The 17,885-nt window shown below is 40.1% G+C and overlaps 1 protein-coding gene across 1 annotated transcript in view; it reads left to right on the forward strand.

Moving 5' to 3' along the window:
* The first annotated feature begins 4,430 nt into the window (after positions 1-4,430).
* The window catches only part of PDE10A (phosphodiesterase 10A), a 286,932-nt gene continuing 273,477 nt past the window's right edge, over positions 4,431-17,885 (forward strand). Inside the window, exon 1 of the mRNA XM_011999635.1 lies at positions 4,431-4,692. Within this exon, the coding sequence (XP_011855025.1) occupies positions 4,677-4,692 (16 nt within the window). The 5' untranslated portion in view covers positions 4,431-4,676. The remainder of the gene's footprint in view (positions 4,693-17,885) is intronic.

Genomic DNA, 17,885 nt, shown 5'->3' on the forward strand with positions numbered 1-17,885 from the left:
AAGTGGAGTCTTGTGCTTGTAGCTTCTCAGGTAACTTGTAGACACTCATGTGGGCATGTCAGCTAGTCAGCCGTACCAGAAGGGGCTAATGTCAGCTACTCAGCTGTACCAGGAGGATGAACTGGAGCTGAGTATTTGTAAGGTATCAAAATGTGAATGGTGCTTGAAACTATGGTCAATGATTCACTTATTGGAAGTATTTATGGCAGGGTGGGGGGTCTGCTATTTGCCAGGTGCTGTATTATCCTTGGGGATACAATGGTCCCTAACCTCCCAGCGCTTTACTGCAGACCCATGAAGACAATTAAATGGATAGTCATAAAGAAATTTACTGTTAAGAGTTTACTGACAAAATACATTTGCTGATAAAGATTACAAATGAGAAGAAATGGGTGCTAGGATAGAACCTAAGTTTTAGACTTGGTGGCAGAGGAAGACCTCCCTGTTTCTTTGTTATATATTTTTCTTGGTGAATCCTAAGTATTTTCTTTATGTGTGTGTCTGATTGTTACATTTTCTATGTGTCCTAGAAAGAGCATGATTTGTAAGCATTGGGTTAGACAAGTGGAAATAGCTCCAGTTTGGATGATCAGTCCCGTGGTTTTCGTTCCTGTTTCAGCAGATTGAGGGCGAGCATTCAGTTGTTGCATATGTCACCTTTTATTCATCCATTCCCTAGTGGATACATATTTAAGTTAGTGCCGATTTTTTGTCATTGTAAAAAATACCAACTTCAGAAATAACACATACGTCATTGAACTTGCCCCCTTTCTCTCCATTGTCAATACCATTAGGGGTCATCGTGCCTATGACTACGGTGCAGTCGCTCTGTGCACGGGACACAGAGCATGGGCCCTCCCCAGAGGCCTCACTGGGACACTGCCCCCTCCTAGATTCTCGGCGGGACCTTTCACCTGAGCCACTTAGGAGAGACTTAAAGGGTACCTCAGGAAATAACAATATATCTTAAGAACCGAATGCTTTCTGGAAGACTTTCCTCTATTACTCAGAAGCCTGTTATTATGGCTATTTCCTATGTTTTCACTATGGTGCCTTTCAATACAAAATGAATTGTTAGAAGTGTCATTTTTGCTGTTAAATGTTATTTCTCTGATTCTATGTTTTCACTCTTTCCTGCTTACAAACATGTGTGTTACAGTGGCCTTGACCTTATATGGCTAAAGGATAATGCTAAAATATGATAAAGCACCAGTGAGTTTTTAAAGAGTTGCTAGGGGATAGAACTGCAGACGTCTCCTGCAGAGGTTCCTCAGCATGACTGGATGATAGAATCGTATGGAGGAGCTTCATGGCCCCTAGTCTACGCTTACTGATGCAGAATCTTTGGACAATATAGTTTCTAAAAGATGCCCATAGCTTGTCAAAGTTGGTTCCAGATATATTTGAAAAGAATGTGTGCATCATTAGTAACTACTTTTCCTGTTGTTTTTAAAATAAAACATATTTTCACTTCTTATTTTCCCTCTTCTAAAATTTAACCTAATTTTGCTTTCATACTGTGGGGAAAAGAACTTCTGATGTTACATGAAGAAAATGTAATACAAACTAGGTTAGATTTTATGTAGTCTGTCTAGCATAGACCAATAATTATTGCCAACAGGACAGAATGGGACGAAATGTTGCAGTGGTAGATGAGGCTCTTCAGTGATAGTACTCTTTGTTTTTAGGGACTTTGAGAGGAGGCTGTCTACTTACAAACCCATCAAGTAGGTAGGCATGAGGGACCCTCCTGAGCCTCACACCTGTACAAGATATGATTTAGGACCGCTGGATTTTTGGGGGCTTGATCTTTTTATCATATGGGTGCCCTACTTATGGAAAAGAATACAAAAGTACCTTACGTTTTCAAATTTCCCAAAAACGAGATAATGTGAACTCATCGCTGAGGTCATTCCCAGGACCTTGGAAGGGGCCTGTCCACATGCTGGGCCCTAAAACTTAGCTTCCTGCCCAAAAATGCTGTTCCCACTCAGTTTCTACAGTGACTGAAATTGCACATGTGGAAGGGCACTCTGGTGCTACATTTCTTTCTCTGGAATCGAAGTTCCCCTGGGAGAGACTGAAAGGAGACATGTGGATTATTCCCCAGAGCCCACTCGCATGGGCTGGTAGCTGCCTCCTAGGGCACTTGGTTGAGAAAGAGGCATGAGAAAGATTGGGGTGGGCCAAGGCCCACCTCTGCCTGAGTTTGCAGCATGCCTTACTTGATTGATTTATGGCCCCACTTTCTGCTGTCACTGTCCAAGCCCACGGAGGATGCTGAGGCTGGGGGCTAGTGAAAAGAGAAACGGACAGTGGGACCGTGGAGAAAAGGACTGAATGAAAAGACTCTGACCCAAGGACAAACTTACTAACCTGTTTTGCTTAGTATATCCTGATCTTAGTGTCTGTTTTAAATATATTGGTTACAAAAAGGATTTTTCCCATGGCTTTCTGTCATCTAGCATAGAACAATAATTGTTGCCAACAGGACAGGGTGGGATGAGATGTTGCGGTGCTAGATGAGGCTCTTCTGTTATGGGACTCTTTATTTTTAGGGGCTTTGAGAGGAGGCTACCTAATTATAAACTATAATTAATTAATTGGATAGGCATGGGGGACCCTAATGATTCTTTCATGTACCTAAGAGCAAATAAATGAAAATTTCAGAAAGCAGAAGAGAACCTCCCTGACTAATCTATGTAAATTTTGAGAAACACTAAGTAGTTATCTGTTAGCAAGTTCTTAACATGAAAACTTTAGGGGGCTGTGGCATCTAAAGACTAGGAAATCTTGAAAATAATTACTCTGTGAAAGGAATTTAAAGGACAGGGCAATTGGATCTTAAAAGTATGGGAGTCTACCAGTTCTTTCATTTATCTACCTCATAGGGCTGGTATAAGTATTTCATATTACAATGTCACTAAGTCACATAAAACACTGCGTAGTACACAGCAGGCACTCAATAAATGTTAGCAAATTATGTGTAATATAAAACTGTAAAAAATGTAATTGTTATATTTGGGTAGCTAGAGAAAAAATACTTTAATCATATTATATTAGTCCATTTTCACACTGCTGATAAAGGCATACCCGAGACTGGGAAGAAAAAGTGGTTTAATTGGACTTTCAGTTCCGTGTGGCTGGGGAGGCCCCAGAATCATAGCAGTAGGTGAAAGACACTTCTTACATGGTAGTAGCAAAAGAAAAAATGAAGAAGGAGCAAAAGTGGAAACCCCTGAAAAACCCATCAGATTTCATGAGACTCATTCTCTATCACGAGAGTAGCATGGGAAAGACCAGCCTGGGAAAGACCAGCTCCCATGATTCAATGATCTCCCCCTGGGTCCCACCCACAACACTTGGGAATTCTGGGAGATACAATTCAAGTTGAGATTTGAGTGGGGACACAGCCAAACCATATAACATATTTAAACCTTTGAGCACTGGACTTAGCTAATCTTGCTTCCAGCATCAGATATGTTTAAAGAATTCGGTGCTTATTTGTGAGTCAGGAATGGAGAGAAGAGAGCAGGAGCAATTTTTGAAAATACTACTGTCTGACTTTGCTTGATACAATCATGTCAGAGTAGTTAAAAGGAGTTTAGCAGGTCCTTCAGGTCCTGCTGAGGGCAATTACCTTGTGTCCTTGAGAAAGCAGTCTCAAGGCCATTATACAGCACACACTGTGGGAGTGAAAGGCTGCTGAGGACAGCTGCAGACGTAAATCTGCCGGTGGGAAAGCTCAGTGAGACGCAGAGAGAAACATCAAGCGAGGAAGTTAATACCAGAAAAGATGGCTGGATGCTGCTGGGGTGAGAGTGAGCGAGGAAAAGGCTTGGCTGTGCAACAGTGAAGAAATATATGCTAGCCTGTACATGGAAGGACACATTAGAACATTGACGTGCCTGTGTGTATATGCGTGCGCAGCCACACACACACAATTTGGTTTCTTGAATAGAAAGAAGCAAGCGTTCTCAAAAGACAACCCACTTTCTCATTGGGTTCAGTTGAACTCTGAGCTTCAAAGCTGACTTTACAGAGAACTCATTCACTCCATTTTCCTGGACAATCGTCCTTCAGAGCCCTGCCCTGGCCGGCCACGCTCCCTCTCCCGGGTGGTGAGCGTCTTGGAAGGGCTGCAGCCTGTTTTGGCAGTGTGTCCCCAGCATGCAGCCCTGAAAAACGAGTGAGTCTTCTGTGGTTCGTGGGATCCTCGGTGGAGGAGTGAAGGTGATTATAATGTGTCAGATTCTCATTTGGGGTGGGAAGTGTTGATTTGACAGAGATGAAAGCCTTTGGCTGGGGAGGGGTGTGTGAGGTGCGGTGTGGTGAGGATTCCCGGGTCGGACTGTGATGTCAGTGGCGCCGGAGGGAACAGCTTGCACTCAGCCTTGAGCAGTTGGAATCTGTTGGGAGGGCAGTTGGCCAATCCTAGGCCTGAGAGTTGGGCAATGGGAGACCCCATCAGTGTGTCACCTTTGCCTCCAGGTAGAAAGAAAGTAATCTAAGGATGTGTGCAAGACTGCGTTCCTAGGCAAGTCTGTGTAACTGATGCCAAACCGGGGAGGAAGGCTGTGGAGGAGGCCGTGGAGGCCCGCTCACCAGCTCTGGACTGTTGGCCAGAGACGCACGCCCACTCCTGCCTGTGACGCAGCAGTTGACGGTTAACTGGTATGGCAACATTATATGGTGAGGAGGGTGCTTGCTTGCTCATATGATAATAACAAAAATATTCATGAAGTTCTTACTGTTTTACCAGGTAATCTATTAACACTGTTTAAAGACCCTGAGGCGCTCTAAGAAGCTTTATGATACTAAAATGGAACTGAGGCATACCTTATATTTTCCTAACTGACACGGGTTAAGTGATGGAAACAGTGACTCTAGGGGTTCCTCTGACTTTTCATTACTCCAAGAAGTCAGGAGAGAGACTGGTGAGAAAATGAAAACTAAAACTGAAATTTGCCAGAAGGAAGCTTCGGAAAGGGTAGTACTGAAGAAGAGAAAAGTATACAGGCACTCTGCATTTGTGCAACAGAGAAAGAGTCATCCCTATTGCAAGGGAGTGAGTTGAATTGAGCAAGGACTGTGCATAAAGATTTGTTTGCCTTGTAAAGGTGAAGGCTTACGTTTTATGTCTGCTGCTTCTTGTTTGCTTGTTTTAGTGTGCTTTTGTTTTCAGCAAAGCATTTACTGTTTGCCAGAAATGCTGGCAGTCACAGTAGTGGAGGAGTTGGCATCCAATTCATTAGGATTATTTCCTTTTCAATTCCTTCACCGCTGTCTTATGGCAACTCTGAAATTACCAGTGGGAGATAGATTAGAATATACGAGAATGTCTAACTTAGCGTTAAGGCTGATCTGGAAGTACGAATGTTAGTAGGACTGCTTCTCACCTCTTCTGAAGGACCGGAAAGGGAGTCTGCGCAGGGCAGAAAAGAGAAAAGAGGGCATTCCATAGAGAAAGCTGGACATGTACAAGGAGCCAGAAGTCCTGAGCCCATCCCCTCACCTTACAGACGGCAGGTCCATAGCCAGCCTCCCCGCGGCTGGCAGGAGCGGGCCCTCCAGGTCCCAGTGCAGAGCTATTAGTTCTAAATTTTCCTAATTTATTTGAAAATTTGTAAGAGTAATGGATTTTTTTCTTTGAAAATTAGTTTGTGATTCTACCTATTGTATGAGTTTAATAGAAGAACCCAAGGAACCGTTTATTAATTGCCATGTTCCAGATGGCATATTAAGAATTTGATGTGCATTATCCTTATTCGTCTTCATGATAATCCTTATAAGATTGATACTATTATTATCACCATTTTACAGATCTGAACCTTAGGATAAGTCCATTGCCCAAGGTCACACAGTAGGGGCCACACCATTTGAACCCTGATTGTAAAGAAAGTTATGAACTCCCATTTTTCATGATATGAAACAACTTCTGTACAAGTGTTTTAAGTTTAGAAAATTTTTTTTTTCTTTTTCTTTTTTTTTTTTGAGTCGGAGTCTCGCTCTGTCGCCCAGGCTGGAGTGCAGTGGCCGGATCTCAGCTCACTGCAAGCTCCCCCTCCCGGGTTCACGCCATTCTCCTGCCTCAGCCTCCCAAGTAGCTGGGACTACAGGCGCCGCCACCATGCCCGGCTAATTTTTTGTATTTTTAGTAGAGACGGGGTTTCACTGTGGTCTCGATCTCCTGACCTCGTGATCCACCCACCTTGGCCTCCCAAAGTGCTGGGATTACAGGCGTGAGCCACCGCGCCCGGCCAAGTTTAGAAAATTTTAAAGACAGTTTTGCTAAAAATGCCTTTCCTTTCTTCTCTTTTTGAAAAAATTGCTTATGTGTTGCATGTAACTCTTAAACATTCTGTTTTTAAGATTTCCTTGATATTGTTGGTGCTCCCTGTCTCTCTCTAAGATCTGTTAATAAGAAGAATAGAAATTAAATACTATTAGTAAAGTATACTTCCAAACTTTGTAGCGATAAATTCCACCATTCTCAGATATACTTAAGTAACTGCTAAGATGTATGTTGGTATTGTAAAACCTAATCGGCAAACTGACAGGTTTGGGGTTTTTCTCCTCAACAAAAAAGTAAGTGGAAAAAGACTCTTAAAATTAGAGTTGTGAGTGGTTCGTTGTCTTGACTCGTGGCATTGAGCACCTCAGGTGAGCAGAGACCAAAGTGTGGCCTGTGCTAGTGGAGCTCTTGTTGCCGTGTTTTGTTCACAGGGAGACAAGTTCGACCTCAGTCTTACACGTGGGTCACACACAGCTGACCTCAGATTGCCATTTCTTTTCTTTTCCATTTTACCAGCCTCACAGTCTTTTTTCTGTTACTTTCCGTTTACATTCCATTATATGTAAGTGGGACTTAAGGGCCTATGAAGGACACACAAAAACTGTGAGTAAACCTAGTATCATCCAGCTTTTCTCCTGTCTGTGGCAGTTTGATGTTGCTGAGATCTTGTCCATAGCCATTAAGCTATCTGGAAAAGAATTAACTGGAACATGTAAAGTAGTCATCCCGTTTCTAAAGTGAGTTTGTTTTTTTCTGTCCTATAAAATGCATGTAAGTCTTTGTTTGTGTGCTATGTTTGGACATATTTGAGGGAGTATTTCCTTCTATTTATTGGTCACATTTAATATCATACATATGTCACTTTAACAATCAGCCCAGTTAGCCTAAAGGGAGAAACCATTTTTGTGACCAAAACCTGAGTTTTACATAGGAAAATGCTTGGGTGCAAATACGGCCAAAGACTCATCGGCTTACTTTTCTACATACGATTTGAGAATTGAGATAATTTTGTGACTAGTTCTCCATGAAAACCTGATTTGGCTTTTAGTACTGTATATTAGAAGAAAGTGAGTATAAAAAAACTTAATCCACAAGATAATTTTCTTAATCCATGGTCTGTATGTGTGGGTTTATCATGTATTTATTTATGTAACAGATTTCAGGTGTCTACTATGTGCCAAGAACTTTTTTAGGAATTGGGAATACAGCAGTGAAGGTACAGATTAAAATAAAGTCACTTTCCTCCGGGATACCTGCATTAAAGGAGAAGAGGGATAAGACAGAAATAAATCAGGAAAATATGTGGTGTGTCAGATTGCTGGTAAGCATTATGGAGAAAAAGCAGTGAAGGGCAATTACCATTTTAATTAACATGGGCAGGGAAGGCTGCACCAAGAAGGTAAAATTTGAGCAAAAATTTAGAGCAGGTGAGCCAGACAGACAGCTGGTAACAAGTTTCAAGCAGAAGGAAGAAAGAGCAATTGCAAAAACGCGGCCTCAGAATATGGCTGGCATATGTGGAGGCACTGCAAGGAGGCCATGTCAGTAGAGGAGAAGAGCAGAGTTCTCCTAGGATATTCAGGACCCCATGGAGGATTTTGTCTGCTCTCTGAGTAAGACAGGAGGAAACTGAAGAGTTTGTTTATTTATTCACTTACATATTTTTTTGAGACAGGGTCTCACTCTGTTGCCCAGGCTGACAGCAGTGGAGCGATCATGGCTCCTTGCAGCCTCGACCTCCTGGGCTCAAGCAGTCCTCCCACTTCAGCCTCCCAAGTAGCTGGGACTACAGGTGTGTGCCACCACACCCAGCTCATTTTTAAAAATTTTTTATAGAGAAGGGGTCTTGCTGTGTTGCCCAGCGTGGTCTGGAACTGCTGGACTCAGGTGATCCTCTCACCTCAGCCACCAGAAGTGCTGGGATTACAGGTAAAACCACGGCACCTGGTTCATTGAAGAGTTTTAAGGAGAGAAGTGACCTGATCTGACTTCCTAAGATCACCGTGACTACTGTGTTGAGAACTGACTGTAGGAGAAAAAGGGCAGACACAGGGAGACAAGTTAGGAGGCCAGTGGCCAACCCAGGCAAGGGCTGGTAGACGCAGTAGACTGGATGAGAAATGAAAGCATTGTGGATACTTTTTCAGGGTACGGCCAACAGGATTTCCTGATGTATTAGCTGTAAGGTAGGAGAGAAAGATGCCAATGATGGCTTCAGGGTTTTAGCCTTGATGGAAGAATGGAGGATCAGTTTTAGGAAGAAAATCAGGTGTTTGGTTTTGGCCATTTCTGTGGTCTGAATATTTGTCCTCCCTCAGCCCTGAATTCATATGTTGAACATCATCACCAAGATAGATGGTATTAGAATGTGGGGCCTTTGGGAGGTGGTCAGGCCATGAGGGCTCCACCCTGAGAACGGGATTAATTAATGCTCTGATAAGAGGCCCCAAAGACCTCTTTCCCCTTCAGCCATGTGCGGACACACAGAAGGGCTCATCCATGAAGAAGGGGCCTTCGCCAGATGCTGAGTCTACTGATGCTTTGATCTTGGACTTCCAGCCTTCAGAACTGTGAAAAATCAGTTTCTGTTGTTCTTAGATTACCCAATCTAAGGTGTTTTGTTACAACAGTCTGAAAGGACCAAGACAGACATATTAGTTGGAGATAACGGAGTAGGTTTTTGGCTGTATAATGACAGAAGTCTGGGTGTAAGTTTATTAAAATAAGGACTGATTTTCATTTGAGGCCCTGATAATGGAACATGGGCAAGCATTTCATGGGTATGTCACATGTTCAATTTCATTCATTTAAATGGACTAGAACAATGAAATGATAATAATTTAGTTTTGGTCATTCTACAGGCCTGTCTTTATTAACTTTGCAGATGTCCATCTGTGTGATAATTGAGCCAATTTTCTTAACTCTATAATATAGCCAAAGGCTTCCAGCCATCCTTTCTGTAACAGTGATGTTGCCCAACTTTGGTGGGGAGGCAGGTTAGTTTGACTCCCAGGAGAGGACTAATCCAGAGACAAGTAGGCTAGCAAAGGACGGACTGAGGCTAGGGCAGGTGAGCTGCAGGGCTGGCCCCTAAAGTCGCTGGCTAGGGCTTAAGGGAGCCATTTCCATATGGCTGGACCTGGGCTTTAAACCCAGTGATGGCTGGGATTGCCAGGCTCCTGCAGTCCAAAGAATCTGGGTTTCAGAATCGACTCACTTTGTTCAAATTCCAGCTTTGTCAATCACTTAGATACATGAGTTTGACAAAGTTACTTCTCTGAACTTTGGGTTCTTCACCTGTAGATTGGGGGTAATCATAATTCTTGATCTGATCTTGTTTACCACACCAGACTTACCTCCTGCCATCCTTTTAAGTGTCCTTCTTAACATTATGCACGTGAGTATATGGTTCTTTGGCTTGGCACAAATTACCATCGCGTTGCATGTCCTTTCTATTTTTGGTGATGCTAAATTTGCTCACTAGGTTCAGATGGAGTCTGCCAGATGTCTCCACCAGAAAGGTGTCATTTCTCTTTTGTGATGAGTAATCCATGGAATGATTCTTTGAGATCTTGTGAATATATATTTCTCAACACCCTGTCATTCAGTGGTTTTACTGTTCATTGATGATCCTGGCCGGAATTATTGCTTTGGGGCTTAGAAAATGATGATTTTTGAATGAATTCTGCTATTCTGTCTGTATTTACAGCTTGAATTCTTCTGAGAGAAAAGGACTTCCCTCACTCTGCTCCCACTTTTTCGTTCTGCTTCACTTTGGGTATCATGAAGGACCCATGGATTCCTTTTCTATTCAGTATTCTAATACATTACCATGTCTATTCTTTTTTATATTTAATGTGTTATAATCTATTGCTGTATTTATTATTTCCAGTCCTCAGATTACCCAGATTTGGCCAAAATGCATTCTTTCAAACATTTTCTTACTGTATTTCCTATGTCTTTATTAGTCTCAGAAACAGTCGCTCTCTTCGCACATTTCCCTTATTTTACTTTGTATGTTCCTATTTCAGACCTGGAATCAGCCACTTCTCCAGGGAACTCTGGTTCTGTTCAGTGTGAAATGGTATTTAGTAGCTAAGACTTGAGCGCTAGATATGTGCATTGCAACTTGGATGTTATTCCTTCTAGGCCTTGACAGTGGATAAAGCTAGGAAATGTATACTTCAATGATGACTTATAATGCTATCTCCAATTCAAATCCAGTATCGTAGGGTTCTTCCTAATTTTTATAAAACAATATTATACAAAGTAATTGGCATAGAAAGCAATTATTAGAAAACTTATACATCACAAATTAGTATGATTAAGAATGTTGTCATATGGTGCAAGTTTTAATATTGGTTATTTAGCTCACCTACAATAATTTATTTTGTGTGCTATGCCTGAACAAGGAATCTGAGCAAAGTTTTCAGTCTTCGGAATTTTGACTGGATTTTGCGTCCTTAACATACTCAGAATGACCCACATACCACATAATATTAGTAAGTGTCCTTACAAGGTAGATAGTTTAGAATATCATCATTTAAAAATATCTTAGCAAGTTATAATAAAATATCTTTATTATAAAACATAAAGATTTACTAGAAAACTTTAAATAAATTGAAATGTGACTAATGTAATGTCTCAGTATTAGCAGTAGATTTTGCTGATGGAATGGCCAATATATGCAATTTTCATTGATGGCTCTTTTTTAAGGTTTTTTTTGTAGTACCCCATATTTGTACTGCTTTTGATCATATCAGAATACCGACTCATGCCATCAACTTTCTTAGCTAGGACATTTTGAACTTTTTTTTTCCCCATTATACTTTAAGTTCTGGGATACATGTGCAGAACATGCAGGTTTGTTACATAGGTATACACTAACCATGGTGGTTTGCTGCACCCATCAACCCGTCATCTACATTAGGTATTTCTCCTAATGCTATCTCCCTTAACCCTCTTCCCCCCAACAGGCCCCAGTGTGTGATGTTCCCCTCCCTGTGTCCATGCATTCTCATTGTTCAGTTCCCACCTATAAGTGAGAACATGCAGTGTTTGGTTTTCTGTTCCTGTGTTAGTTTGCTGAGAATGATGGTTTCCAGCTTCATCCATGTCCCTGCAAAGGACATGAACGCATCCTTTTTTATGGCTTCATAGTATTCCATGGTGTGTATGTGCCACATTTTCTTTATCCAGTCTATCATTGATGGGCATTTGGGTTGATTCCAAGTCTTTGCTATTGTGAACAGTGCTGCAGTAAACATATGTGTGCATGTGTCTTTATGGTAGAATGATTTATAATCCTTTGGGTATATATCCAGTAATGGGATTGCTGGTCAAATGGTATTTCTGGTTCTAGATCCTTGAGGAATCATCACACTGTCTTCCACAATGGTTGAACTAATTTACACTCCCACCAACAGTGTAAAAGCATTCCTGTTTCTCCACATCCTCTCTAGCACCTGTTGTTTCCTGACTTTTTAATGATGGCCATTTTAACTGGCGTGAGATGGTATCTCATTGTGGTTTTGATTTGCATTTCTCTAATGACGAGTGATGATGAGCTTTTTTTCCTCATATGTTTGTTTGGCCGCATAAATGTCTTATTTGGAGAATTGTCTTTTCATATCCTTTGCCCACTTTTTGATGGTGTTGTTTTTTTCTTTTAAATTTGTTTAAATTCCTTGTAGATTCTGGATATTAGCCCTTTGTCAGATGGATAGATTGCAACAATTTTCTGCCATTCTGTAGGTCACCTCTTCACTCCAGTGATAGTTTCTTTTGCTGAGCAGAAGCTCTTTAGTTTACTTAGATCCCATTTGTCAGTTTTGACTTTTGTTGCCATTGCTTTTGGTGTTTTAATCATGAAGTCTTAGCCCATGCCTATGTCCTTAATCGTATTGCCTAGGTTTTCTTCTAGGGTTTGTATGAGTTTAGGTCTTAGGATTAAGTCTCTAATCCATCTTGATTTAGTTTTTGTATAAAGTATAAGGAAGGGGTCCAGTTTCAGTTTTCTACGTATGGCTAGCCAGTTTTCCCAACATCATTTATTAAATAAGGAATCCTTTCCCCATTGCTTATTTTTTGTCAGGTTTGTCAAAGCTCAGATGGTTGTAGATGTGTTACTTCTGAGGCCTCTGTTCTGTTCCACTATATATATCTGTTTTGGTACCAGTACCATGCTGTTTTGGTTACTATAGCCTTGTAGTATAGTTTGAAGTCAGGTAGTGTGATGCTTCCAGCTTAGCACATTATGAATTTTTAAGTTTATCATATATATGTAAGGACTTGAATTAAACCAATGCTGTAGGGAGTGTTTTTGGTATGCTACTATAGCATTTTTGTCTTATGTGTGTTTTAAAATGGATATCTGGTTTTCTGGGATGGACATATAATAGAGCCTTTTAAATAAAAAGCATCGATGAATGAATAGGTCAGCTTTATGGAGTTTTAAGTTTCTTCTTGTAAACGGCATAAAAACCCATTCAAGGCAATGTCAGGTAGATTATATCCTTAATTTATATTGGGCTAAAATACATTCAGCAGCTAATTTAACTTAAAAAAAAAAAAAAACAGCACAACACCACACATGTTTTGAAGAGTTGTTTAAGCTTCATTTTGGGTGTCCCAAGTAGGAGGTGAACTTGCCATTGTCTTTTTGCAAAGACTGCAGAGCAGGGCAGGACCAGGGAGTAATGCTTGCAGAGGTTCAAATCTCTGGCGGCCCATTCCATACAACTGTGGTTCTTTTTATTAGGAAACTTGGGTTTTGAAGGGGAGATGGCAGCCGGGACGGACAGATTTTACAATAGTAGAGCAGAATACAGCAAAGCCAGCAGTCAACAAATAATTTCTTTATTGACACCAACTATACGATCATGCTAATTTCATTCCAAGTGCAAAACTTAAACCTCATTCCAGTTTCTGTTTTCGAAGAATAACAGAAGCACAATGAAAATACTTGTCAGAGAAAATGCTTAAAATTCATTTGGCCACTTTTTTTTTTTTTTTTTTTGCTGTGAAAGAAAAAGCCCCCTTTGTGCTGGCCATTAGGACTTACAGATATGGCTGCAACACAATTAACTTTTCTCCATGTTACCAAATTTACAGTGAATTACACATGATCTTTTGATTTCCTGTCTTTCATGCCATCCTATGCTCCTCTTTTTTTTTCCCCAATAAAAATACTTCTTCTTTTGCTTTGCTGTTCTCATAATCCAAATGACTAATACAGTACAATGAGAAAGTATCTGGGCAAAGCAACTCCATCTAATTTTCTAATTTATTTTGATTTAAATACTTTGTTAGCTGAGGGGAAATTACATACATATCTATGATGTCATCATGTCAACGTTGTTGTACTTGAGTTAAATGTCTAATTTTTTTTGTTGTTGTTTTTGAGACGAAGTCTCGCTCTGTCACCCAGGCTGGGGTGCAGTGGCGGAATCTAGGCTCACTGCAAGCTCCGCCTCCTGGGTTCACACCATTCTCCTCCCTCAGCCTCTGGAGTAGCTGGGACTACAGGCGCCTGCCACGACACCTGCCTAATTTTTTGTATTTTTAGTAGAGAGGGGGTTTCACCGTGTTAGCCAGGATGGTCTCCATCTCCTGACCTCGTGATCCGCCCGCCTCGGCCTCCCAAAGTGCTGGGATTACAAGTGTGAGCCACTGCACCCGGTCGACTTAAGTCATTTTTTAGTATCTACTCAAAACAGATTGTAAATTTAGCATCACATGAAGTAAAAAGGAGGCTGCAGTTTTGCACCTGGCACATAATAAACACTCAAAAGGTGTTTATTGGGTCAAAATGAAAAGCACATACTCTTTATGTTTGCTATGAATTTGCATTATGGTTCAACTTGATTCAGTATATATTTCTACTCTTGCGTCTGCAAGCGGGACTCTGGAAGCAGACGCCTGGGTTTTAATCGAACTTTGCTGCAGACTAGCTGTGCGGCCAGCTATTTAACCTCTCTGCTTCAGTTTCATCCTCTAAAATGGAGGGAATAATACTAATTCTTACCTTATAGAATTTGTGTGAAAAACACATGTGACTACCCCATGAGTGTTAGTTCTTATGACTGCTTTCTTGTAAATCAGTATAACCTGCCCTCTATATTCTATCCCTGAACCTTTTCTAGTCTTCATAAACACTCCTGAAATGGTTTTGCCAATAACTTGCCTCAACCTCAGGTGTGTACAACTGAAAATCCAAATTTTTCAAGTGACATTCAGAAGTATCTGCTGTCCTTTGTACTTTTTATCTCAGTTTGTCATAAAGAGTGAAAGAATACAATACGCATATTTAAACTTAACAGTTTGCCTTTTGAAGTATTTTTCTTAACTCTTTACATTTTTCTTTAAATGAAATTTCTATTTAAAGGTAGGGTTTTAAATGTATCTGTGTGTGTGTGTTTTTTTTTTTTGTTTTTTTTTTTTTTAGTGGCTGGTTGGTTAGACTTGTTTAAAATCTGTTCCCTTGCTTTCTAACTTGTTACGTAACCTGCAGTTCATACCATATGCAGATAAGTTATTTAGCCTGGAATATAGACAATTTCATTCTGTGACACTTTTTTCAAATTTATAATTTTTCCCATACATCCATTTGCCTTTCTTCCCTTACTCCAGGAAGGCCTCCTTTCCTTTCTTCTTTCCATCCATTCAGAAACAATCTCTATGCCAGGGACTGTTATGTGTCTGAAGATATATGTAATTAATTTAAAACGTGAATAAATGAATACCCATGCACTCACCAAACCAGCCTCAGAAAATATTAACTTGATTTTCAAAGTTTGAAAAAAGGTTCTAGTGTTCATTTTCATTTTTGATTGTCTTTATTTTACTTAAAGCTAAATGAAAAATAAAGAAATAAAACATTTTTTAAAGTTTTAACCAATGCATTTTAAATATAAAGTAACAAACCTTTAAGAGAACAACTAAAATTGGGGAAATTTCATATTCTCTATTCCATAAGCATGTAGAGGCCATGCATGCTGAGTGCTATAGTGAACACAGCAGGCTGTACAGGACCTTATTCAGCTGATACTCATTGTCATTTCAAGTCGTTTCACCCAATTAACTTTTCCCCTGTACCTTGCTTGTAAACTGAATTGGAAGCTATCTAAAAGCCTGTAATATTTTGCACGCTCTGTATGTTTGCAATTGATGAAATTTTATTTTTTGGACTTCAGCAGTTTGTACAGACATGTACAAGTGAGCTTGTATTGTTGGCAATATATTAATCTGTGTTAACTGTGTTAGTTTTGTGGCCATGGCTGATTTGAAAAGAACTGGTTTCTTAATGCTTTCATTGGGTGGTAGAATATTTGGAAAATAAAGATACTTAAAGAGACTTTTATGAATATTTATTTTAAATATTTGTTGAGTACTTCCTGTGTATTAGGGCTATGCTAGAGTCTTAACATTACTTACCATTTAACATTCACAAAAACTGCATAGTGTAGGTGGGGAAATTGTCCGGACAGAGGTTACATTAATAAGTGATAGATTAGAGATTCAAGCTCACACCTGTCTGCTCCCAGAACTCATGTTTTCTTCGCTATACTAGTATTTCAGATGTGGATTTCATGAACTGTAACATCATATTTTCTTAAAATGGCAGATGAATATAGGTTTTCTCCCTTTTTATGGAATATATCTGAAAGTACTGACTTGATAGCGGGGGACAAAGTAAAATCATAAAGCTCACTTTAGGAGCGGTGGCTCATGCCTATAATCCCAGCACTTTGGGAGGCCAGGGCAGGCAGATCACCTGAGGTTGGGAGTTCGAGACCAGCCTGACCAACATGGTGAAACCCCATCTCCACTAAAAATACAAAAATTAGCCGGGCATGGTGGCGCATTACTGTAATCCCAGCTACTCGGGAGGCTGAGGCAGGAGAATCGCTTGAACCCAGGAGGTGGAGGTTGCAGTGAGCCAAGATCACACCATTGCACTCCAGCCTGGGCAAAAAGAGCAAAATTCCATCTCAAAAAAAAAAAAAAAAATTCTTACTTTATTTCCCTCACTCTCCAACAGTTTACTACCACCCCCAAGATAATGTTTTTCTAATATTAACATGGGGAAGGAAAGTATTTTCACCTAGTGTCAATTTTAAGAATAACTTAGTTTGAAAGGTATAGACATATAGTTATGCATATCAATTTTTTTAGAGCGGTATTTACCAGCATTATAAATTACCTTAAGAACAGAAGATACATTTCTTATTGATGATAGGGAAAATATAAAGACTAATACTAGTTAAAATAGAAGAGAGTCATCTAGTTTTATTGGAGTGGTAACAAAAACAAAATTTAAAGCAAGCATTGTAATGAATCTTGGTTTTGGTTGCTAGATCTCTGAGCCCTCCATACCAATGACAGTCATCTGTCAGCAATGTTTTCTGAATGTTTCTGTGTGCAGGGACCTTTATGAGGTGTTCAACCTCATCTAACCTCTGTGGTTTGTAGCTTGAATTTTAAAAGGCCAAAAATAATGGTTGTTCTTTCCTGGAAGACATATGAAAATTATGTGTTGCATTCTTTTTTTTCTAACAGTAATTTCCCAAAGTCCTTATACCTTATTTCTGCTATCCTGTCAATCAGGTAAATAGGAAAAAAAAAATTCATATCTGACATTTAGAGAAATCCCCCAGATATTGGGTGGGTCTGGAATTTGCTAATTGCTAGGTTTCTTCTGCTTTAACTTAATGAAACATGCAATGATTAAATTTTCTATCGGTACTGCTAGTGCTAATAAGATGAAACAATGAATTAAATGAGAAACTCCTTTGTCTGTTCAGGGAATACATGCTAAAATTTTACAGCAAAAAATAACTTACTCCCATCTAGTACCCAAGAACCTAAGGAAATTACTCATTTTGTTTTCCGTAAACTGCTGCTGTGCATGAGACACATATTAAATTTCAATTTGAGAGCTGGGTTTTGGTATGTAACTTTCTCCTTGTATCGTTCTAATTGCCTTCTCCCCGTATATACTTTCAGAAAATTTATGTTCCTCCCGTGTTTACTTCTTTCTTTGATTCCTCCACCCGCATCTTCTATGCATTGACCTGTTCCATGGATATTTACTGTCTTCTTTGTTCCACATGCAGGTGGTATGATGAGAACAAACAGGACAAAATCTCTGCCCTCCAGAAACTCACATTCCAGGCACCGTTCTACTCTATGCTTTTCCACTTCCCCTGCTCTCATCCTTTAGAGTTGGTCACCCGCTGGAGATGGCTGGCGAGGTTGTATGGGAATTCCATCCCCCAGAGCTTGAATGGATGCCCCACAGTTGGCGAGGTGCTGATTCCAAAGGTGCTGCCACCTGAAGTTGTGCTTGCGTGCTGATTCTCCATCCTCAGATTTTTAAGACAAAGTCCCCCAAGATTGTCTTTTGTCATTAGTTCAGCTTTTTTTTTTTCAAGGCAAATAGAAAAGAGCTATATAAGAAAGACTGTTGTAGGTAACATTACCGAGTTCTAGATGTTGGCTTCCCATCAAATTTCAAATCAAGGAAGCGAGTTGGTATTTCAACCTCTGAAGCCAACTAACATTCTTATGAAACGTCACTTAAAAGTAT

This window comes from Mandrillus leucophaeus, unplaced genomic scaffold (genome assembly GCF_000951045.1).
Source record: "Mandrillus leucophaeus isolate KB7577 unplaced genomic scaffold, Mleu.le_1.0 Scaffold6, whole genome shotgun sequence".
Classification (NCBI taxonomy): domain Eukaryota; kingdom Metazoa; phylum Chordata; class Mammalia; order Primates; family Cercopithecidae; genus Mandrillus; species Mandrillus leucophaeus.